Raw genomic sequence first — 24,810 nt, forward strand, 5'->3', positions numbered from 1 at the left:
AACTCGAATTGCTAAGGGTCTGGGCCCACGTAGGGGAAAATGTAGGGAAAATGGCACAGCATAGCTTCCAGGAAACAGTCAGGATTTTGTGGTTAATTGAGGTAAAACTTTTATTCTGCTCATATACTATGCCTGTGTGAAAGCTGGAGGTTTAAAAAATACTTACTAGTCGCCAAAGTTCCGGAGCATTTATTTTATCATTGAATCAAGTACCCTCTACTTTAATCATTGGCTGTACTATGCATACTGTATACTTCAGTCCATACAGACGTTACTGGTCTGTGGGGGAAGCTCAGGGAAGCTCAGGTCTCTGCTGAGAGAACACTACACTAAAACTAAAACAAATAGACTATAGTATGGAGGAGGGAGACTGAAAAAAGTGACAGTAAAAAGTGGCCAGGCCAAGACAGGTGCTCCTGCGCTACGAAACAAATATATTTTCCCCGTCTAGTCACACCAATGCCCTCTGGGAGCATGGAAGGGGCCCTGCGGTGAGGCGTTCTCAATCAAACTAATTGGAATGCAAGGGAGCACGCTAGGACAAAGGCCAAATGGGACTTAAAGAATGAGCACACAGAAGTGTTTTTCTCAATTACAATTCAGCGGAGACAACACACCAAAGAGCCACGCTGGCTGGGGAGGTTGTAGGGAGACTTACTTGTTTAAAGTCATGTTCAATTTCCCCAAAACGTAAAAATAACTAGATTTCATGCAGAAACAGACATTTTCCTAGATGAGATCTGATGAGATTGCAAATTCATAATGGTAATAGTCAAGAAGAACCACAGCAGAATTAATTTTAATTCTGAAATCTAAGTAACATTTTGAAATTCCCGAGCAAATCTTGATGAAGCCTTTTCCTTGTAAGTGGAAAAGTTATTTATACAAAAGGCAATTATACTGAACAAAAATATAAATGCAACATGCAACAATTTCATTTTTCTTTACTGATTTACAGTTCATATAAGGAAATCACTCAATTGAAATTAATTAATTAGGCCCTAATTTATGGATTTCACATGACTGGGCAGGGGCGCAGCCATCAGTGGACCTGGGAGGGCACAGTCCCACCCACTTGCGAGCGAGGCCCACCCACTGGGGAGCCAGGCCCAGCCAATCCCACAAAAGGGCATTGCGTTGTGTGACAAAACTGCACATTTTAGAGTGGCCTTTTATTGTCCCCAAAACAAGGTGCACCTGTGTACTGATCATGCTGTTTAATCAGCTTCTTGATATGCCACAGCTGTCAGGAGAATGGATTATCTTGGCAAAGGACAAATGCTCACTAACAGGGATATGAACAAATTTGTGCACAGAATTTGAAAGAATGCTAAGAGGTGATGTAGAAAGAGGTTTTAACAGTGTTTCGCCCATGTATTACAGGGTTGTGTGTGGTGTGGTGTGTGTGTGTTATTAGTGCAGTGTGAAAGGGTTTAATAGCGTCAGTTGAAGTGATCTGTGTGAGTGGATGAAAGAGGGATTGATAGCATGGCAAGACGAGAATGTGGAGGAATAATTCAACCATTGAAGAGCGTGTGTGAGGTTATATAAAGGATAATTGTGTGTGCTTGCATTGATGTGTATGTGGGGGGTAGGTGTGTGTGTGTTTTGGTATTCCAGGTAGTAACATCTGTGTATGTCTTCATGAATGTCTGTGAGAGGGATTGACGGTTTGAGTGTGTGTGTGTGTGTGTTCATTTGTGAGATTGAGCAACGGGGTTATACAGAGACAACAGTGACTCCAGAGCCTAGGTGCTCATAACCATCAGCTTTAGTCCTACAGATTTACCCCAGCACTCCTGAAAAAAACTGCATGGTTCAAGAAAAGGTGAAGGATGTGTTATAATGCACCCAGCCAGAGGCCACACAAACAGGGGGATACAGTAGATTTCCTGCGTATGCTTGGCTGGATGTTCAGATGCACAGGGCACTAACCAGTAACTAACCTGTTCGATGTGCTTTCCAGTTTGTGCACAAATGTTTGACATGACAACAAACATGACAAAAGAGTCATATGCACAGAACATACAGGTCCAGATCTGCAACCAGACTAATAACCTGTATCCTCTCTATACAGTCAGGTCCATATATATTTGGACATTGACCAAGTTATTATGATTTTAGCTGTCTACCACAGCATATTGGAGTTGAAATTAAATAATGAATATGAGCTGAAAGTGCAGACTTTCAGCTTAAATGTGAGGGTATCTACATCCAAATCGGGTGAACGGTGTAGGAATTACAACACTTTTTATATGCGTGTCCCCCCTTTTTAAGAGACCAAAAGTAATTGGACAATTGGCTGCTCAGCTGTTCCATGGCCAGGTGTGTGTTATTCCCTCCTTAGTTCATTTACAAGTACCACCTCATCTGTGAAGCATGGTGGAGGTAGTGTTATGGCGTGGGCATGTATGGCTGCCAATGGAACTGGTTCCCTTGTATTCATTGATGATGTGACTGCTGACAAAAGCAGCAGGATGAATTCTGAAGAGTTTAGGGCTATATTATCTGCTCAGATTCAGCCAAATGCTTCAAAACTCATTGGATGGCGCTTCACAGTGCAGATGGAAAATGACCCGAAGCATATTGCGAAAGCAATCCAATACTTTTTTAAGGCAAAGAAGTGGAATGTTCTGCAATGGTCAAGTCAATCACCTGACCTGAATCAAATTGAGCATGCATTTCAATCAATCAATCAATTTTATTTTATATAGCCCTTCTTACATCAGCTAATATCTCGAAGTGCTGTACAGAAACCCAGCCTAAAACCCCAAACAGCTAGTAATGCAGGTGTAGAAGCACTTCACTTGCTGAAGGCAAAACCGAAGGCTAAACGCCCCAAGAACAAGCAGGAACTGAAGACAGCTGCAGTAAAGGCCTGGCAGAGCATCACCAGGGAAGAAACCCAGTATCTGGTAATGACTATGGGTTCCAGACTTCAGGCAGTCATTGACTGCAAAGGATTTGCAACCAAGTATTAAAACTCACAATTTAATTTATGATTATGTTAGATTGCCCAATTACTTTTGAGCCCCTAAAATTGAGGGGCTATGTATAAAAATGGTTGTAATTCCTACACGGTTCATACAATAATTTTGACAAAACCCTTAAATTAAAGATGAAAGTCTACATTTAAAGCACATCTTGATTGTTTCCTTTCAAATCCATTGTGGTGGCATACAGAGCCAAAATGATGCAAATTGTGTCACTGTCCAAATACTTATGGACCTCACTGTACGTTCCAAATGATCCAGCGGGGCTAGTAGGGAGCATCCTGTACAGCGTAGACTTAAACTAACTGTATACTCTACTGTCAGAGTAGCTCCTTGGAATATGAGCTAGCAGGGAAGGAGTCAATGCATTAATCATGGTGAGAAAAACTCCTACGGTCCATACGTTTTTATCAGCGTGTGCATGTGTGTGAGTGGCTGTTCATTCCCGGGGAGACCGCAAACCCATATGTAACAGTTGAGAAAGAAACAGGCTTACGACTAAGTATAGGAAGCAGTATGTACTGTATAGATCAAATCAAATCTTATGTCACATGCTTCGTAAACAACAGGTGTAGACTAACAGTGAAATGCTTACTTACGGGCTCTTCCCAACAATGCAGAGAGAAACATTATAGAAAAAATTATAACACAAGGAATAAATACACAATGAGTAACAATAACTTGCCTATATACACAGGGTATCATTACCGAGTCGATGTGCAGGGGTATGAGGTAATTGAGGTAGATATGTACATATAGGTAAGTATAAAGTGACTAGGCAACAGGATATATAATAAACAGTAGCAGCAGCTTATGTGATGAGTCAAAAGAGTTAGTGCAAAAAGGGTCAATGCAGATAGGGTTCCACAATAGGCGGCCCGCAGCCCGAATGATTTGATTTGGCCCCCCAAATGTTTTGATATTTGCTTTTTGGGGGGGGGGACATTAAAGACTGTAAAATGACCAGAAAATCAGCTCAAAGTGATTTTAACTTAGGAAAGCTATTCCCAAGTATTCCCACGCATAGATAAAGAGGCATATCGTTGATCGTATACCAATGTAATCAAGGTTTTTGTCAAATACTATATCTGTTTGGGCTTCTTGCGGTCAATGTGTAGTGTAGAAATTATTAATAATTATGTTCCGGCCCCCCTATCATCTGCTGAAGTATAAAATTGGCTGAATGTAATTGGGGACCCCTTGTATAGATTATAGCATGAGGGAAAGGACTCCTGAAGAAAGGATATGTAGAGGATTCTGGGTATCTAGCTTAAGAATGTACTGTCCCGGTCTGCTTGTGTTGACAATGACATCAGAGTCTGGTTGCGATATTGGGTTAATTGGTCATGCTTGACGGGAACAGCAGCAAAACAAAACAATGAGGAGCCAGCCAGACATGGAGCTCAACTTACTTCATCTGTTTCACAATGGTGCTCTTCCCTGACTCTCCAGCACCTGCACAAAGAACAAAAACAGTCAGAGGTTAAAAATACACTCCCGTTAGTGGAGAAATGTAAACAGGCAGCCAGCAAGGCTGCCTCACATCGGGACCAGAGTACCCCACCCCCCTCCTCTTCCTCAGGCCTTCACGCTTAAATGTATCTCTCCCTATCTTCCTTTCTCTGAGTTAATCTGTCTCTCTTTTCATATACCTCCCAGTCGCTCCCTATCCAGTTACAGCCTAACAGTTATGTCAATCTACAGTAGTGCATATAAACAGTAGTATCGTTATGCCTCCGAGGCCCCCTCACTGTCTCATTGAGTTTCACAGAGTTTCCTATACCCAATAACTCCTGTGTCAACAGCATGACCTGTGTCTTAACTTCAGAGCAAGCCGTCGTGTTGTAACTCTCCCTCCCCACAGCCGCTGAGACAAGGCACTTAATCATCATTAGCGTTGAATTAAAACGTCTGTGTGCTTTCACAAACAGGATATGGGCCTGTTCCTTCAGGGAATTCTCAGATGACGTCATGTTGCTTGTTTCATGTTCAGGGTCCATAGGCTATTTTCCACTACTGTACTGTAATGTTAAGTAGTTGGCTATCTGGATAAGCTGGCAAGAAGAGGACAGCAGCACTGAGTAGATAACTAATCACACAGCACTAAATGACCCGCAGTCCACCCCTAGAGTCATGGTCACTATGACCCAACAAGACTCACTGTTTATATGCAGTGTGTGTCTGTGTGTCAGACCGCACGTTACCCAACAGTAACCATAATCTTCCACCTACAATACAAGACACTGACATTCTACCTTCCATCACAACAGTGATGTGAATCCAGAGCACAGAGTAGACACACGGTCAGACTGTCTGAATTCTCTCCATTTAAAACCTCCTTATAGTCCCCATGCTAACTGGCCAATCTAGGAGACACATCCTCTGCTCCGTTACCCATTCTAAAGAGGCCACTCTCTCAGCACCCAACAGTTAGCAAGTCTCCCTGCAATGAAGCACTCACTGATCTTCTCCAGTATGTGTGCTGAACTGATGAGCTGAAATAAAGAAAATGGAGGAGAAATGGAGGAGAGAGGCATCTCAGGCTCCAAGCCTTGAGGGAGAATTTAAATTGTAATTTTATTCCTAACTGAACACAGAGGGAAGTGACTCAGAGACACAGTGGAAAGTGTGTGTGTGTGTGTGTGTGTGTGCGCGTACTTGCCCATCTGTGTGTACCCTCTATATGGATTCATATGTGTATTTGCTCAAGTGCATGGTGGGGTTGAAGCAATAATATACGTTATGAATAAATCATATGAGATGTGAGCCTAATAGCCTATGGTTCTGTCTGAGCATGTTGACAATCCTTCAACAATAATGTGTTGTCCGGAGTAAATTGGAGCCACAGGCCTTGTACACAGGCAGACACTGTAAAGTCCACTGTTTCCTTACGGTGCGTAAGGAAACTTTATGAATAGCAGATTTTCCTACAGGATATTCTTCAGAAATGAATGGCGGGCCAGACAGAAACAGAATGCCACCAGATTGCCTATAGAGAGTGCTACAGACACAGGTATGTGTGTCCTGTGGTTACATAGAGCCAAGCTGCAAACACACTCCCAGAGAGTTCATAGACCTGTTAACACAGTGGCGTGATGTGACTGAACCCAGCTAGGCCTCTCCCCCCACCACCACACACACGCATATGCTCTCCCCCCATTTCTTTCTCTCACGCTGTCTCTCTACCTCCCGCCATGTTGACGATGGAAATAGAACCTTTGGAGTTTGTCTAGTAAAGCGGAGGACATTATGAGCTGTAATGACAGGAAGAGTACAACACTGAGGTTTATGGCAACAAGAGAGAAGATCTATTGACTGTCCACACACGTATCTCCTATAGACGGATAACTTCCATACTGACTTCTGAAAACCAGATTAGTGTGTATGAGTATTAGGTTAGTAAGTGTGTGGGTTTGATAGATTGTGCTCTAAAAATGTGTGCGCCCTCTAGCTATAATACCCCTGAGATATGTGAAGGTAACTTTGAGATGCAATACAATGTGAAAAAGACCATGCCCATCAAGAGCACTTCTCTCTGGTTTTTAATGTCCCAATACCTTGGCATCGGGTCTATAAACTGACATATAAAACAACAATTGACACAGCAATCTGTTCTTTCCAATTTAAGCTACAAAACAAAAAGCTCAATATATGGGGCATTGAACCGTCAGCCTTGCGCAGACTCTGCCACAAGGAGAAACAATCAATAGAACATATTTTCTGGTACTGTCCATCATTGGCTCGCTTTTTGAGTCAGGTCCAGGAATGGTTGTTACGTCCTAATATCAGGGTTCAGATGGACCTGCAAACTGTACTGTTAGGGGATCTGAAAAACCACAATCAGTCAATGGGAAATATCATACTCTTGGGTAAAGTATTTATTTTTAAGGCAATATCGGAACAAATTTGACAAAGAGGGAGGTTCAGGACCCTCGTAAGACAACATCGTAAAATGGAGGGATGTATTGCAAAAGGAAATAGCAAAATGGCATTATACTGGGAAAGATGGGTTAATCTGTGGACATGGGAGGGTTGGAGTTAAGATCACAATGAATGGTGAATGGCTGCTGTGGGTGAAAACCCAGCACTTGAAGAGTAAATTAGGAATATACAGTACCAGTCAAAAGTTTGGACACACCTACTCATTCAAGGGTTTTTCTTTATTTTTATTATTTTCTACATTGTAGAATAATAGTGAAGACAACAAAACTATGAAATAACACATATGGAATCATGTAGTAACCCATAATCAAATCAAAATATATTTAATATTTGAGATTCTTCAAATAGCCACCATTTGCCTTGATGACAGCTTTGCACACTCTTGGCATTCTCTCAACCAGCTTTTCCAACAGTCTTGAAGGAGTTCACACATATGTGGAGCACTTGGTTGGCTGCTTTTCCTTCACTCTGCTGTCCATCTCATCCCAAACCATCTCAATTGGGTTGAGGTCGGGTGATTGTGGAGGCCAGGGCATCTGATGCAGCACTCCATCACTCTCCTTCTTTGTAAAATAGCCCTTACAACGCCTGGAGGTGTGTTGGGTCATTGTCCTGTTGAAAAACAAATGATAGTCCCACTAAGTCCAAACCAGATGGGATGGCGTATCGCTGCAGAATGCTGTGGTAGCCATGCTGGTTAAGTGTGCCTTGAATTCTAAATAGATCACAGACAGTGTCACCAGCAAAGCACCCCCACACCATAACACCTCCTCCTCCATGCTTTACGGTGGGAAATACACATGCGGAGATCATCCGTTCACCCACACCGCGTCACACAAAGACACGGCGGTTGGAACCAAAAATCTCCAATTTGGACTCCAGAACAAAGGACACATTTCCACCGGTCTAATGTCCATTGCTCGTGTTTCTTGGCCCAAGCAGGTCTCTTCTTCTTATTGGTGTCCTTTAGTAGTGGTTTCTTTGCAGCAATTTGACCATGAAGGCCTGATTCACACAGTCCCCTCTGAACAGTTGATGTTGAGATGTGTCTGTGACTTGAACTCTGTGAAGCATTTATTTGGGCTGCAATTTCTGAGGCACACCTGTTAATTGAAATGTATTCCAGGTGACTACCTCATGAAGCTGGTTGAGAGAATGCCAAGAGTGTGCAAAGCTGTCATCAAGGCAAAGGGTGGCTATTTGAAGAATCTCAAATATTAAATATATTTTGATTTTTTTGGCACTTCTTTGGTTACTACATGATTACATATGTGTTATTTAATTGTTTTGATGTCTTCACTATTATTCTACAATGTAGAAAACAGTCAAAATAAAGAAAAACCATTGAATGAGTAGGTGTGTCCAAACTTTTGACTGGTAGTGTATGTATAATTATTTACAGGTACCGTAGATGTGAGCCAAAATAGCTGTAAGTAGCAGTAGAAGTATTGTTGTCCGTTAGTTTTCTCCAATCAGGGTAGGGGTGGTAAGGTAGGAGGAAACAATTATTGAGAAAAATGTATAAAGGGGATTATAAATTATGCAAACAATTAAATTGATAGAGTCTTCAATCTATCTGCAATATTATAGCTGAGCTACATCCCCAAATAAAAATATATAAATAAAAACACTTATTTGCAACACAATCAATGTTTATGCTGCCTTATTTGCTTATATGGAAAAACAGCTAAATTTCCTACAGGGAATGACCAGTTAATCACAATGTAAACTACCTCACTGGTTAAGCTTGAGGTACCTAGTTCCTGCACACACACACTCCCAGACATGGTGGTATGTTATCACAATGCTGCTGCTGAACCATTTCCCTGCATTAACAATGTACGCACGCATGCGCACACACAATGTACAAGCCAGCGCTGCACTGGAGACCTTCAATACCTCATGTACCCGCCAACCTGCAATAGACGCTATGATGTTCACAGCACATATTTGCACGCACACATCCAGTAGAGTCAAACACACGCATGCGTGCAAGCACATAATGTACACACATAAACGCAAGCATACATTAGGCTAATGCAAACACACACACAAACACACACACTCGACCAAAGTCATTTGTGCTACATGTCGAGCCCCATAAACCTATGCAAGCCTCGTGTCATTTGCTTTTTCAACTAGAACAGGTCTTTTGAATGGTAAAATGTAATAAAATTCAATTGCATCAAATATAACAAATTAAAGTGTGGGCTTCTATCAGCACGGACTCTAAGAGCTGGGGTATGGCTGTTGTTAAAGAGTGGCCTGCAGATATCACTGTACCAGCTCTACCCATCTCTCCCCCCCCCCCCCCCCCCCCCCCCCCCCCCCCCCCCCCCCCCCCCTCTCTCTCTCCAGATGGAGGAAGGCCAGGGACAGCCCCAATGGGGACTACTCTCTCTCTCTCTAATACAACAAACAGCCTTAATCCCATTCTGACTATATTCACTTGTTCACTTTCACTTTACAAAGGAGGAAACAATCTGAGCCTGGGTTCTGAACGGCTCTTTTCAACACAGCAGCTTTTGAATAAAAGTGATATGGTGGCTGACTGGTCCTTGAGCAGATTAAAGCTGTGCAGAGGGAAGCTATTACGAGGAGGATGTTTTGGTCTACCTGCCTGACAGAGGGACTCATATTGGAGGATGAGTGTGAGTGGATATAGGGCCATTGAGAGCGTCCCTCCACTGTAATAAAAGTATGATGACAGTAGCACAGACACACACACGTGGGCGCAAAAAAGCGCACACACTGTATCCCCCATATGGTGCTTCCACAGCCCAGAATCCTTAATGACACAGTGTGGAAACTCTCCCTGCAGGGCAGCACAATCGTTCACACTGGGAGCTGAGTGTAAGACTGGGAGTGTGTCTAGCATCACTAGACGTCACATACTGACAGGGGAAAATTCCTATGGTGTGAGATTGAGAGGTACCGTATAACTATAAACAGTCCATTCATCCACTGCTCTAATGCAGATTTCCACTTAGAAGCTGTGTTCAAGAGCTGACTGATGTGAGTGTGCACACACATACATGTAGGGTTTCTGAACCACCACAAAGGAGTAGACTGGTGTGTTTGAGTTTTTGTGTGTGCGTGCACGTGTGTGTGTAACCCCCACAGAAGCATAGGGAGTGCAAGGCCTGTTAATCTTAGTCACACAGACAGAGACAGACAGACAGAGAGAGAGGACAAGAACCTGACACCCTCAGCATGCAGGGGGACAAACACCTACCTGGAGGTGACAGCATTCCCTCCCCTATGTGCCCCCCTAGACACAACTATGACAACATAACCAACAGAAATGGGTCACAACTCCTGCAGCTCTGTCGCATGCTGGTTATGTACATAGTCAATGGTAGGCTTCGAGGGTACTCCTACGGTAGGTACACCCATAGCTCATCTCTTGGCAATAGTACTGTAGACTACTTTATCACTGATCTCAACCCAGAGTCTCTCAGAGCGCTCACAGTCAGCCCACTGACACCACTGTCAGATCACAGCAAAATCACAGTCTACTTGAACATACTCAAATCATGAGGCATCAAAGCCAAAGGAAATGAATAATATTAAGAAATGCTATAGATGGAAGGAAAGTAGTGTGGAAACTTACCAAAAAACTATTAGACAACAAATTCAATCCCTTTAGACAACTTCCTGGACAAAATGTTTCACTGTAATAGTGAAGGTGTAAACTTGGCAGTAGAAAACGTAAACAGATATATTTGACCTCTCAGCTTCACTATCAAATCTAAAATGTTCAAGTAGACAACCTAAGAAAATTAACAACAATAACAAATGGTTAGATGAAGAATGCAAAAACCTACGAAAGAAATTGAGAAACCTATCCAACCAAAAACATAGAGACCCAGAAAACCACGTCAAAAATGTTATAAATTGATTTGCATTTTAATGAGGGAAATAAGTATTTGACCCCTCTGACTTAATACTTGGTGGCAAAACCCTTGTTGGCAATCACAGAGGTCAGACGTTTCTTGTAGTTGGCCACCAGGTTTGCACACATCTCAGGAGGGATTTTGTTCCACTCATCTTTGCAGATCTTCTCCAAGTCATTAAGGTTTCGAGGCTGATGTTTGGCAACTCAAACCTTCAGCTCCCTCCACAGATTTTCTATGGGATTAAGGTCTGGAGACTGGCTAGGCCACTCCAGGACCTTAATGTGCTTCTTCTTGAGCCACTCCTTTGTTCCCTTGGCCGTGTGTTTTGGGTCATTGTCATGCTGGAATACCCATCCACGACCCATTTTCAATGCCCTGGCTGAGGGAAGGAGGTTCTCACTCAAGATTTGACGGTACATGGCCCCGTCCATCGTCCCTTTGATGCGGTGAAGTTGTCTTGTCGCCTTAGCAGAAAAACACCCCCAAAGCATAATGTTTCCACCTCCATGTTTGATGGTGGGGATGGTGTTCTTGGGGTCATAGGCAGCATTCCTCCTCCTCCAAACACGGCGAGTTGAGTTGATGCCAAAGAGTTCAATTTTGGTCTCATCTGACCACAACACTTTCACCCAGTTCTCCTCTGAATCATTCAGATGTTCATTGGCAAACTTCAGATGGGCCTGTATATGTGCTTTCTTGAGCAGGGGGACCTTGCGGGCTCTGCAGGATTTCAGTCCTTCACGGCGTAGTGTGTTACCAATTGTTTTCTTGGTGACTATGGTCCCAGCTGCCTTGAAATCATTGACAAGATCCTCCCGTGTAGTTCTGGGCTGATTCCTCACCATTCTCATGATCATTGCAACTCCACGAGGTGAGATCTTGCATGGCCGAGGGAGATTGACAGTTATTTTGTGTTTCTTCCATTTGCGAATAATCGCACCAACTGTTGTCACCTTCTCACCAAGCTGCTTGGCGATGGTCTTGTAGCCCATTCCAGCCTTGTGTAGGTCTACAATCTTGTCCCTGACATCCTTGGAGAGCTCTTTGGTCTTGGCCATGGTGGAGAGTTTGGAATCTGATTGATTGATTGCTTCTGTGGACAGGTGTATTTTATACAGGTAACACGCTGAGATTAGAAGCACTCCCTTTAAGAGTGTGCTCCTAATCTCAGCTCGTTACCTGTATAAAAGACACCTGGGAGCCAGAAATCTTTCTGATTGAGAGGGGGTCAAATACTTATTTCCCTCATTAAAATGCAAATCAATTTATAAAATTTTTGACATGCGTTTTTCTTGATTTTTTTGTTGTTATTCTGTCTCTCACTGTTCAAATAAACCTACCATTAACATTATAGACTGATCATTTCTTTGTCAGTGGGCAAACGTACAAAATCAGCAGGGGATCAAATACTTTTTTCCCCTCACTGTATGGATAAACCACTTCTCCAATCGTTTTGGACCTATAAGAAAGAACAAACAGAAAAAACATATACATGATCAAATTCAAATCTTAGAATCAACTATTAAGACTACCAGAACCCACTGGCTTCTCCAATTACATTGAATGAACTACAGGACAAAATACAAACCCTCCAACCCCAAAAGGTCTGTGGCGTTGATGGTATCCTAAATGAAATTATAAAATATACAGACCACAAATTCCAATTGGCTATACTTAAACTCTTTAACATCATCCTCAGCTCTGGCATCTTCCCCAATATTTGGAACCAAGGACTGATCACCCCAATCCACAAAAGTGGAGACAAATTTGACCCCAATAACTACCGTGGGATATGAGTCAGCAGCAACATTGGGAAAATCCTCTGCATGATCATTAACAGCTGACTCGTACATTTCCTCAGTGAAAACAATGTACTGAGCAAATGTCAAATTGGCTTTTTACCAAATAAACGTACAACAGACCACGTATTCACCCTGCACACCCTAATTGACAAACAAACAAACCAAAACAAAGGCAAAGACTTCTCATGCTTTGTTGATTTAAAAAAGGGTCTGCTATACAAATTGATGGAAAGTGGTGTTGGGGGAAAAACATACGACAATATAAAATCCATGTACACAAACAACAAATGTACGGTTAAAATTGGCAAAAAACACATTTCTTTCCACAGGGCCGTTGGCTGAGACAAAGATTCAGCTTAAGCCCCACCCTCTTCAACATATATATCAACGAATTGGCGAGAGCACTAGAACAGTTTGCAGCACCCGGCCTCACCCTACTAGAATCTGAAGTCAAATGTGACGACCGGCTCGATTCGGTCTTACGTAGCAACATTTGAAATTGTGTTTTTTACATTGGATAAAAGTATTGACTAGAAAATGATATATCATACACTACAGTTGAGGAACAATGGGAAAGTAATTCTGCTTTGAAAGTTGATAAACTTGTAACCTCACTTTTGAGAAAATGGCCCTTGAATGTTTTGGTAAACCTACTGGAGAGCTCTTCGTTGTCTACACCCATTCAGCATCGTTCACACCCTCTTAAGCCTTCGCCCCACCCATCTCTTTAAGGATTCACGAGGCCATGTACTAAACAACCAAAGATTTCAAGACTAAAGGCTGGTTTATACTACGGGTGTGTTTGTAAATTCAATCTGGAGTGCCAGAGTGCGCTCAGAGTGCGCTAGTAAACTCAGAGCGTTGTCAGATTGTCCGTTCGTAAATTCAGAGCGTTTCGCACTCGGAGAGTTCAGAGTGCACACTGGACGCTCTGGCCGAGGAGTATGGTTGATCCGAGCATTCTGACCTAACAACAGCAGTCAAGCACCCAAGCTAACTGGCTAATGTTGGCTGGCTACTTCCAGACACAAATGAGAGAACAGCTCACTCTGACCATTTTACTCGCCCTAGCAGAACTGGTTAGGCGGTTTTTATGTTATCCAGAGCGTTGGTGACTGTAACTGTGCTGCTGGCAACAATTTAATTACGCTTTTTTGCCAACGTTTACTGACACCGGCCATATTCAACGGGTGTTGAGCGTTTGTAAATTTGTCAGTTATTCTGCGCTCTGGCACACTCAGACGAGAATGTTCTGAAATCAGAGCAGATAGACGTAGCTGGTAAATTTGCTCTGGCTATCTACAGTTGTCGCACTGACATCATGAACATTCTAGTGAAATGGTTACTTGCATAGTGGAGTCTTTTGTTTAGACATGTCGCTAGCTAGCTAAACAATTAACCATAATCCCAACTCATAACGTTACTACCCTGCATGAATCTGCAGGTAGCTAACCAACCAGGTTCAATGTTAGCTAGCTAACATTAGGCTATAACTAGCAATGCAAATGGCTCTGATATACGAATAATATTACTACACAGATCATACAAGTAGCGTTAGCTAGCAAGCCAGCCAGCTAACTTTAGCTAGATAGCTAACAGTACACTTTAACTTGAAATGAAAACGACTTTCTGACAAAATTAGAAACGTGTAATATCTGAAAATGTAGCTAGCTAGACTATCTTACCCGTATACATGGATGGACGTTTCTCCCTCTCTGTCACGGATGCTATGGTTTCCCTTAGTTTGAAGATGTAATCCGGAGACAGGTGTTTTATACAACAGCCTTCTGTGTGTTCTTTTTTCCACTCCCTCTGCATTATTGCAATCAAATGCCAAAATGTTCTCCATCTCCTTAGCTATCATCCTCTAATTCCACTGGGCAATCCACTGATTTCAAAACTCAGTCCTCCAGAAAGTGGAGAGCAACACTTTTGTAGTTCTACTACGTGATATCTTTCAAAAAAGCAGTGTTAGAAAGGATTACCTACACATAATGACCAGCTCATGTTATAGACAGAAGCGAGCTACATGGCAGACCAATCCGAACTCATCTCTCAGCATGTCCAGCCCAGCCATTATCTCAGCCAATCACGGCTAGCGGGAAGGTTCCTGTCTTTTTCCGTGGCTAGTAAGCTCGTAATTTAACAATTGTATTCGTATTTACAGATGGCATACACGTTTTTATTTAGGCACATGAAAGTTCACATGTTCCAGAAGGCATTTCTGCCAAAAAACGCATTTAGATTTTAAAAAAAGTTTACGTTCAAATGGCTCTACTATGAAGTAGTGACGCACGACATACGCCTAGTTTCCTGAAACGAGTAACAAATGTCTACAGTTTGCTGATGATCTGTTGCTTCTGTCCCCAACCAAGGAGGGCCTACAGTAGCACCTAGATCTTCTGCACAGATTCTGTCAGACCTGGGCCCTGACAGTACATTTCAGTAAGACAAAAATAATGGTGTTCCAAAAAAAGGTCCAGTTGCCAGGACCACAAATACAAATTCCATCTAGACACTGTTGCCCTAGAGCACTCAAAAAACTATACATAACTCAGCTTAAACATCAGCGCCACAGGTAACTTCCACAAAGCTGTGAATGATCTGAGAGACAAGGCAAATTCGACATACCAATTAGGATCTGTCTAAAAATACTTGAATCAGTTATAGAACCCATTGCCCCTTTATGGTTGTGAGGTCACCAACCAAGAATTAAAAAAATGGGACAAACACCAAATTGAGACTGGATGCAGAATTCTGCAAAATTATCCTCAGTGTATAATGTAAAACACCAAATAATGCATGCAGAGCAGAATTAGGCCGATACCCGCTAATTATCAAAATCCAGAAAAGAGCCATTAAATTCTACAACCACCTAAAAGGAAGTGATTCCCAAACCTTCCATAACAAAGCCATCACCTACAGAGAGATTCACCTGGAGAAGAGTCCCCTAAGCAAGCTGGTCCTGGGGCTCTGTTCACAAACACAAACAGACCCCACAGAGCCCCAGTACAGCAACACAATTAGACCCAACCAAATCATGAGAAAACAAAAAAATAATTCATTTTTGGAAAGAATTAACAAAGACTTAACAAAAAAACAGAACAAACTAGAATGCTATTTGGCCCTAAACAGAGAGTACACAGTGGAAGAATACCTGACCACTGTGACGGACCCAAACTTAAGGAAAGCTTTGACTATGTACAGACTCAGTGAGCATAGCATTGCTATTGAGAAAGGCCGCCGTAGGCAGACCTGGCTCTCAAGAGAAGCCTTGATTGTCCGCTGTAGCTCGGTTGGTAGAGCATGGCGCTTGCAACGCCAGGGTTGTGGGTTCGTTTCCCACGGGGGGCCAGTATTAAAGTGTATGCACTGGATAAGAGCGTCTGCTAAATTACTAAAATGTAAAATGTATGTGCATACTGCCCACAAAATGAGGTGGAAACTGAGCTGCACTTCCTAACCTCCTACCAAATCCATGACCATATTAGAGACATGTTTCCCTCAGATTCCACAGACCCACAAAGAATTAAAAAACAAATTCAATTTTAATAAACTCCCATATCTATTGGGTGAAATACCACAGTGTCCCATCACAGCAGCAATATTTGTGACCTGTTGCCACAAGAAAAGGGCAACCAGTAAAGAACAAACACCATTGTAAATACAACCCATATTTATGTTTATTTATTTTCCCTTTTGTACTTTAACTATTTGCACATCGTTACAACACTGTATATAGACATAATATGACATTTGAAATGTCTTTATTCTTTTGGAACTTTTGTGAGTGTAAAGTTTACTGTTCATTTTTATTGTTTATTTCACTTTTGTTTATTATCTATTTCACTTGCTTTGGCAATGTAAACATGTGTTTCCCATGCCAATAAAGCCCCTAAAATTGAAATTGAAATTTAATTGAATTGAAAGGGAGAGAAAGAGAAAGAGAAGAGAGAGAAACATGAAGAAATAGAGATCATCTATATTCAACGGGCGGACAGTTGGATCAAGCTCCACTTACAGAGACCAGAAAATTCCAGGAATATGAGCAAAATAAATACTGCCCCGATGCCTAGCAACCAGGCAATGGAGGATATAGTTGTGGTCGCATCCATTGACTTGAGCTGAGTAGGGAGGCCCTTTTCCAAAAAGCATGAAAGAGGGGAAAAAGAGAGGGGGGCGAGGGAAAAGGGCCAGCTCAGCTCCACCGTCCATTTTAATAAGATTAGTGAGGATCTGTATGTCCAAGACGCTTACCTCACCTCTCCCTCATTGATTAAACAAAGGATGTAGGGGTGTGTGTGCGTGGTCCTCTGTAGCTCAGCTGGTAGAGTACGGCGCTTGTAACGCCAAGGTAGTGGGTTCGATCCCCGGGACCACACGTACACAAAAAAATGTATGCACGCATGACTGTAAGTCGCTTTGGATAAAAGCGTCTGCTAAATGGCATATTATATTATATTATTATATATTATATTATATTATTATATTATAGGGGTGGGGGGGGGGTCATTAGTCTGATGTGGTTGGGGGGGTTGTAAATCTCTGTGCCAGGACCCAGGAAATTGCGTCATTATCAATCAGGCCCAGTGTGGACTGGCAGGAGAGGAGAGGAGCAGAGGCAGAAGCAGGGAGCACAACCAACATAGAGAAGCATGTGCCAGGGGTGGATGTGCCAGGGTGCCCACGGGAGTAAATGAGACCCAGCTGCAGCAGTACAAACCCAGGGCCAGGTCTATGAAGAGAAAACAACACGGAGCACTGACATTACCACAGCAGCCAGGGAGAGAGGCAGCTCACCAGTGCACAGTTTCAATCACATTTCATTCTGAGAATATGAGTCTAGCTAGGAGCTGTTCTACAGAACATGGGTACAATCCAGACATACAAAACAGCCCCACCAAACAGAAACAGACACAAAGAAACAAACAGACAAGCTCATACTCACACACACACTTAAATCACCTGTCCTGGTGGGCAAACTAATATTATAAATTTTTCAAAACAAATATATCCATGTCTTAGGAGAAGAACTAGAGCTGGCTGTATATAGGATATGTTTTTATCATGAGGTACCTGATAGCGCACAGGTCCCCTCTGAGCTCCAGCCCACAGAGCTATACCACTAATAGCAAAATAAGGGGAGAACGCATTGATCCCTGAGGTAGAGGAAGAAATCAAAAACAATCTATGTATTTGAGCAAGGGAGGGAGGAAGAAGGCTTTCATTAATTAAAGTGTATACACTGGGTGGTTAGGGAGAGGCTACGACCCTTATTATGGGCCTACATGGGACTCATTGATTAGTGCTCTGTGCTTTATTAGGGCCCTGATGAGCCTGAATAACAGTAATTAGCCGTGAACAGCGATAAGAGCGGGGCTGATGAGGGCTTAGGTCTTGGTAAATGAGGATGATATTATAGGGGCAACTGTAGCTAGAAAAGACAAGAAAAACATGGCCACTTGTGTTGCCATCATGTGGTTTCGCTACTGCTAACAGGCTGCTGGTATTGCTAATAGGCTGCCTGCTGGTATTGCTAACAGGTTGCTGGTATTGCTAATAGGTTGCTGGTATTGCTAACAGGTTGCTGGTATAGCCAATAGGTTGCCCGCTGTTATTGCTAACAAGTTCCTGGTAATGCCAACAGGTTGCCGTTACTGATAACAGGTTGCCAGTATTGCTAACCGGTTGCCAGTATTGCTAACCGACTGATGGTATTGCTAACCGACTGATGGTATTGCTAACCGACTGATGGTATTGCTAACTGACTGATGGTATTGCTAACCGACTGATGGTATTGCAAACTGACTGCTGGTATTGCCAACAGGCTGCTGGTATTGCTAACAGTCAGGTATTGCTCTGTTACAATCATCCAGCATTGGATTAATTTCAGAACATCCATATCCACAAGTTTTCTAATAATAGTTAATTGCTAAGAGTGTTAATAGAGGGCAGTGAACTACTCAACAGCACTTAAAATCAATTCACAGGTTTGATGAAAGGAGGAATAATAGCAGTGTTGTAGTTTCAATGCCAGATGTACCAAGGAGACACTGTCTGTCCTGCTTGTCTGTTCAGTCTAGTGAACTTATCAGGAGCTAACACAGACAAATGGTTGTGGGGGAAAGTACAGTGGCTTGCGAAAGTATTCACCCCCGGTGCCTACCACTTTGAAGATGCAAAATATTTTTTATTGTGAAACAAACAAAAAAAACAGAAAACCTGAGCGTGCATAACTATTCCAAATCTCTGGAAGACTGAAACAGGTTTCCCTCAAGAATTTCCCTGTATTTAGCGCCATCCATCATTCCTTCAATTCGGACCAGTTTCCCAGTCCCTGCCGATGAAAAAGATGCTGCCACCACCATGCTTCACTGTGGGGATGGTGTTCTCAGGGTAATGAGAGGTGTTGGGTTTGCGCCAGACATAGCGTTTTCCTTGATGGGCAAAAAGCTCAATTTTAGTCTCATCTGACCAGAGCATCTTCTTCCATATGTTTGGGGAGTCTCCCACATGCCTTTTGGCAAACACCAAACGTGTTTGCTTATTTTTTTCTTTAAGCAATGGCTTTTTTTTTTTATGGACAGATACTCCAATCTCCGCTGTGGAGCTTTGCAGCTCCTTCAGGGTTATCTTTGGTCTCTTTGTTGCCTTTCTGATTAATGCCCTCCTTGCCTGGTGGGCGGCCCTCTCTTGGCAGGTTTGTTGTGGTGCTATATTCTTTCCATTTTTTAATAATGGATTTAACGGTGCTCTGTGGAATGTTCAACGTTTCTTATATTTTTTTATAACCCAACCCTGATCTGTACTTCTCCACAACTTTGTCCCTGACCTGTTTGGAGAGCTCCTTGGTCTTCATGGTGCCGCTTGCTTGGTGGTGCCCCTTGCTTAGTGGTGTTGCACACTCTGGGGCCTTTCAGAACAGGTGTATATATACTGAGATCATGTGACAGATCATGTGACACTTAGATTGCACACAGGTGGACTTTATTTCACTAATTATGTGACTTCTGAAGGTAATTGGTTGCACCAGATCTTATTTAGGGGCTTCATAGCAAAGGGGGTGAATACATATGCACGCACCACTTTTCCGTTAATTATTTATTCGAATTTTTTGAAACAAGTTTATTTTTTATTTTTCACTTCACCAATTTGGACTATTTTGTGTATGTCCATTACATGAAATCGAAATGAAAATCCATTTAAATTACATGTTGTAATGCAACAAAATAGGAAAAACGCCAAGGGGGATGAATACTTTTGCAAGGCACTGTATTGTATCGATGGTGATCTTCCTCAAGCTCTGAGCAAAGTGCTTTTCAAATACTTGTTCTACATTATACTGCACCTGCAAGTACTACTATAGCTATTTATCGCATCCAACAATATGCCTGGGAAAAGGTTTTAACTTCGAGGCAGCGAGACAGTGATCGAGTTGTTCGTCTCTCAGATCTTTCAGCGGAGGCTCATGTTTTGGGGTCAAAGAAAGTGTCCCTAAAATAGCGAGATTGCCCCACTATTCCATTGATATAGCAGAGAGCATCTCAGATGGAAAGATGGTTGTGATTGAGTCAGCAGGAGAGGAGCTGATAAGTGATTAGTTCGTTCTGTACAGAACTCTGTAGTAGACTGGGTTGAACCATCACTTGGCACTGCCTGTGAATGAAGCCTATACTAGGCTTTGCCTGTGGGTGTGTTAGCCTAGCATATCACTAGCTTAGTGAATTATATTTATATGCCGGTGGGTGTGTTGGCATGTAACTAGCTCTGTGGCATGATTAGAGGGTGGTGACAATTGGAGCTGAACACCTCCACATCTGCCAGAGGGCAGCCAGGTTCCCTCACTCCCCCTGTACTGTGACTGGTGCATCCTCTGTCTGTTGTTTAGTGTGACACAGCACTATACTCTGTCTAAACAGCACATTACTATATGAATAGGGCAGGACAGTTTTCCTGCCCATCTGGCCGACCATGAAAAACTCCAAGCCTTTTTTTGGTCAAGTCAGGTAATCAGGAAAAACTCTGGGCCCTCTATATGTAACCCAGAGAGGTGTGGTCAGAGCGGCCAGGCAATAGGAGTTAAGTGACGTGACTCCTCTCTCTGCCAGAGCTTCAGTTTATTTACAGAGGGATGCTGTAACACAGGGCCTGGGCACAAAGGAAACAAAAAAGCTCTTCCCTTTTTGTCCTACTATACCAATGCAAGAGGATTTAGAGTTGTGCTTTACATCATCAACTGCTTTCTCTCATATCTGTATTGCCATCATATATCCTCCAACATTCAAATGAGGCCTTGGTTGAGTGTGTTTGCTTCCCATGGCAGGATGTTGGTGTTGGCTCTGGCGTGTGTGTCCTGGTGGAACTGAGAGGGACATACAAAAGCAGCAGTGTGGGGGCCCATACTGGCACGGAACACAGGGATGTTACTGTTGATTGTCATTTAGGCCTCCGCCTTTACAGCCACCACCACCGCCACCTCACATCCCCTCAGCCACCTCACATCCCCTCAGCCACCTCATATCCCCTCAGCCACCTCACATCCCCTCAGCCACCTCACATCCCCTCAGTCACCTCACATCCCCTCAGTCCTCATCTGTGATTAACAAAGCAGCCTTGCCGAATGACTATGCATCACTTAGTGGCCGACACAGAGATGGACAAAACATATAGAAGATGACAAGAGTAGGTTTACTGTAGCAGTTAGTCATTTACAAGTCTGGAACAGGGAGTGCAACGAGTTGACTTTGGGCTAGTTTCTCAGACACAGATTAAGCCTAGTCCTGGACTGAAAAGCATACTAAATGGAGATTCTCCATTGAAATAGCTCTAAATCCTCTAGGCTTAATCAATGTTAGGGAAACCGGCCCTAAAGTTAAGCAGCATTATAATCTGAATGGCACTGTAAGCAGTACAAGCACTACAGCTTTGGTTGATTGCGGATTTCTTCGGTCTTTGTTACAGATCTCCCTTGTGAAACGTTTTTTTAAATATCAGTGGGATCACCTGTATACACAAAGAATAAATACAAAGCAAACTATGGATTAAATTAATTTTTTTCCATGAACTGTACTACTGTGATAGCATTGTAATATAGTCTGTTTTAATCTGACATTATCCAAGCTTATTTTAGCAAACCCAATTTCCCATTGTAGATTGAATAACTTCTAAGAGAAAATGAGGACAATACTTTCAGTTCAGAGGCATTTCCTAATTCTGATCAGTGGTTCAATCAGGCCTTTCTTTGGATACAGTCAAATTATCCAATATACTAAAAGCTGGTCGTTTTTCTGCAGCAATACTGTTAAGTTTGGGAAATGTAATGTATTTGTTATGCCTATGTATGTGAACAATAAACATAGTTAGATTTCAGCATTCCACAACACTCTCTCTACACTCTTCGGTCCTATCATTTCTGTCTCAGAACTGGGAGTGAATGTACAGGTTCAGGTTGTAAAGAAGCCCAGGACTCCTAAAGGGGATCACCCATCCTTTAGTTTTCACATCAGAGTAATGAGATTAGATCTGGTGAATACAATATCTGACCTGCAGCATCTAGCTGACCCATGGAATACCTCCTATAATATTTTATAGCTACTTTCAAATGACCTGTGATTCAAAGCACCAATAAGAGGGATGAGGAGAGAGGGAGAGAGAGAGAAAGCCCCAGGGTTATGATGTGTTAAATCAATATCCACGTAGGGGGGCGAGACTGGTGAATACTGGTGTCTCCATGGGGAGTGAAATTTGAATGTCATATTTTACCACCAAGCGCTGTGTTATCAAAGGATATAACGATTCACCGATACGCATCGGTCCCAGGTTCAAATGTTTAAGGCGGGAGCCCAAACCGATCCAAATGAAGCATGCGTTGGTAAGAAAACCGATTCAAACATTATGAATCGCCAGTTCACTCATTTTTTTGTCCTATTATATTTTTCTGCCTTATTCCGAAAATACCTCTAATATGTTGTGGCTGAATTGATGCGTCTTCTCCTTCAGCCTATCAAACTTTTATGAATGTATCGGTAACTGCATATGACATTGATCTACAAGTCAGATAACTGTGCGCACAGCGCGGGAAACGCAGCTGCTTGCGCCAACGAGAGGTAGGCCTACCCTCTATCCCTGTTCTAATATTCATAGCCTACATCTGCGCGGCACCTTCAGCATTCAGTTGTCTGTAAAATGGCTTTCACAATATTAAATCATAGGCTTTATTAATTGAGGGACAACCAATGTAATTTGCTGGGTCATTGTTACCAAATGAGCTGTGTTTTAACAGTGGAGCTGTGTAGGGCAGGCTACCGGAGTAGACACAACTCACATCTTGCTGATTGCACATCTAACTGCTGATTGGGGCTTTTGATTGCCAGGTTCACCGTACTAACTATTTTTGGTAGTTATGCATTAAACAGTCAGTACATTTGGTCATCTTTACATGAACAGGGTAAAGATGTAATTTCATAACAAGGACAGCAATAATTTTTGCTATACGTACTGGTCGGAACGGGAGAAGAGAACAGCTCTCCTCCAGTAAAGTTCCAAACAGGCTTTTGAGACAGGGTGAAATCCAAAGCTGTGTTATATTAATTGGCTATGCATGTCATTGATCATTTCTAAAGATAAATATTGACATATTACTAGCTCAAAACATTTTAATCTGCTATATGACAAGTTAATCAGTGGGTGATGAGACTTCTGATAAAAAGTGAGGGGACAAAAACATAAATTGCACACACACGGCCATTCAGCTTAGACAGATCCAGCTCAGTTCCTAAATCCATCAGTATTAGATATTCACTTAGAATGGAAAATGAATATGTTCATGCAACAATTGTTAGTGCATCGAGTCATATTGAACTGCATCGATTCGAGGCACTAATCAAATCGAACCCACAGTAGAAACTAGTCAGACCCTCTCTCTAGCCCAGGCTGCCCAGAGTGGACGGAGGTCTGTGAAGTCACTGGAGGCATACAGCAGCAGCAGCAGGCCTGTGAGGGAGACATTTTCTCTCCCTGCTTCCCTCCCTGACTGGATGGATGGCTCAGTGCTACTTCCTACTCCAGGCTGCAGGGAGGGAGGAAATGGAGGGAGGGAGGGAGGGAGGGAGGGGAAAGAGAGAGAGAGGGTAAAGGACTGGGAGAAACAGGAGCTTTGAGAGAGAGAGGGGGTAGAGGGGAAAGAGAGAGAGAGGGTAAAGGACTGGGAGAAACAGAAGATTTGAAAGAGAGGGGGTAGAAGGGAAGAGAGAGAGGGTAAAGGACTGGGGAGAAAGAGGAGATTTGAGAGAGAGAGGGGGTAGATGGGAAGAGAGAGAGGGTAAAGGACTGGGAGAAACAGGATATTTGAGAGAGAGAGGGGGTAGAGGGGGAAGAGAGAGAGGGTAAAGGACTGGGAGAAACAGGATATTTGAGAGAGAGGGGGGTAGAGGGGAAAGAGAGAGAGGGTAAAGGACTGGGAGAAACAGGAGATTTGAGAGAGAGAGGGGGTAGAGGGGGAAGAGAGAGGGTGTTGATGGAAGTCTGAGAGGAGCGGGACAACAGCTCATTAATCCTGCCAGGAAGGACAGAAAACAGAGGAGAGGAAGATGAGAGGGAGAGGACAATTTTTTTAGTTCTAAAATTATTATTTGGTCAACAGTAATGTGCATTAACCTGCTTCCTGCAATGAAAGTATCTGCCCTGTCCCTGTTTTGCTTCTGGCTCACTCCCGCTCCCCCCTTTGCACATGGAGTGAAGGGAGAGATGCCTTCTGATACAGTGCCTTGCAAAAGTATTCATCCCCCTTGGCATTTTTCCTGTTTTGTTGCATTACAACATGTAATTTAAATGGATTTTCATTTCGATTTCATGTAATGGACAAACATAAAATAGTCCAAATTGGTAAAATGAAATGAAAAAAATGACTTGTTTCAAAAAGTTATAAAACATAAATAACGGAAAAGTGGTGCGTGCATATGTATTCACCCCCGTTGCTATGTAGCCCCTAAATAAGATCTGGTGCAACCAATTACCTTCAGAAGTCACATAATTAGTTAAATAAAGTCCACCTGTGTGCAATCTATGTGTCACATGATCTGTCACATGATCTCAGTATATGTACACCTGTTCTGAAAGGCCCCAGAGTCTGCAACACCACTAAGCAAGAGGCACCACCAAGCAAGCGGCACCATG

At 42.7% G+C, this 24,810-nt stretch overlaps 1 protein-coding gene across 1 annotated transcript in view; it reads right to left on the minus strand.

Annotated features, from left to right (window-relative positions):
• LOC311133293 (guanine nucleotide-binding protein G(i) subunit alpha-2-like) overlaps positions 1-24,810 on the minus strand; it is a 108,497-nt gene that overhangs the window by 16,117 nt on the left and 67,570 nt on the right. The window contains exon 2 of the mRNA XM_084166781.1: positions 4,406-4,448. Within this exon, the coding sequence (XP_084022907.1) occupies positions 4,406-4,448 (43 nt within the window). The remainder of the gene's footprint in view (positions 1-4,405; positions 4,449-24,810) is intronic.

The sequence above is a fragment of the Coregonus lavaretus genome, assembly GCF_964263955.1.
Source record: "Coregonus lavaretus genome assembly, chromosome: 8".
NCBI classification, from domain to species: Eukaryota; Metazoa; Chordata; class Actinopteri; order Salmoniformes; family Salmonidae; genus Coregonus; species Coregonus lavaretus.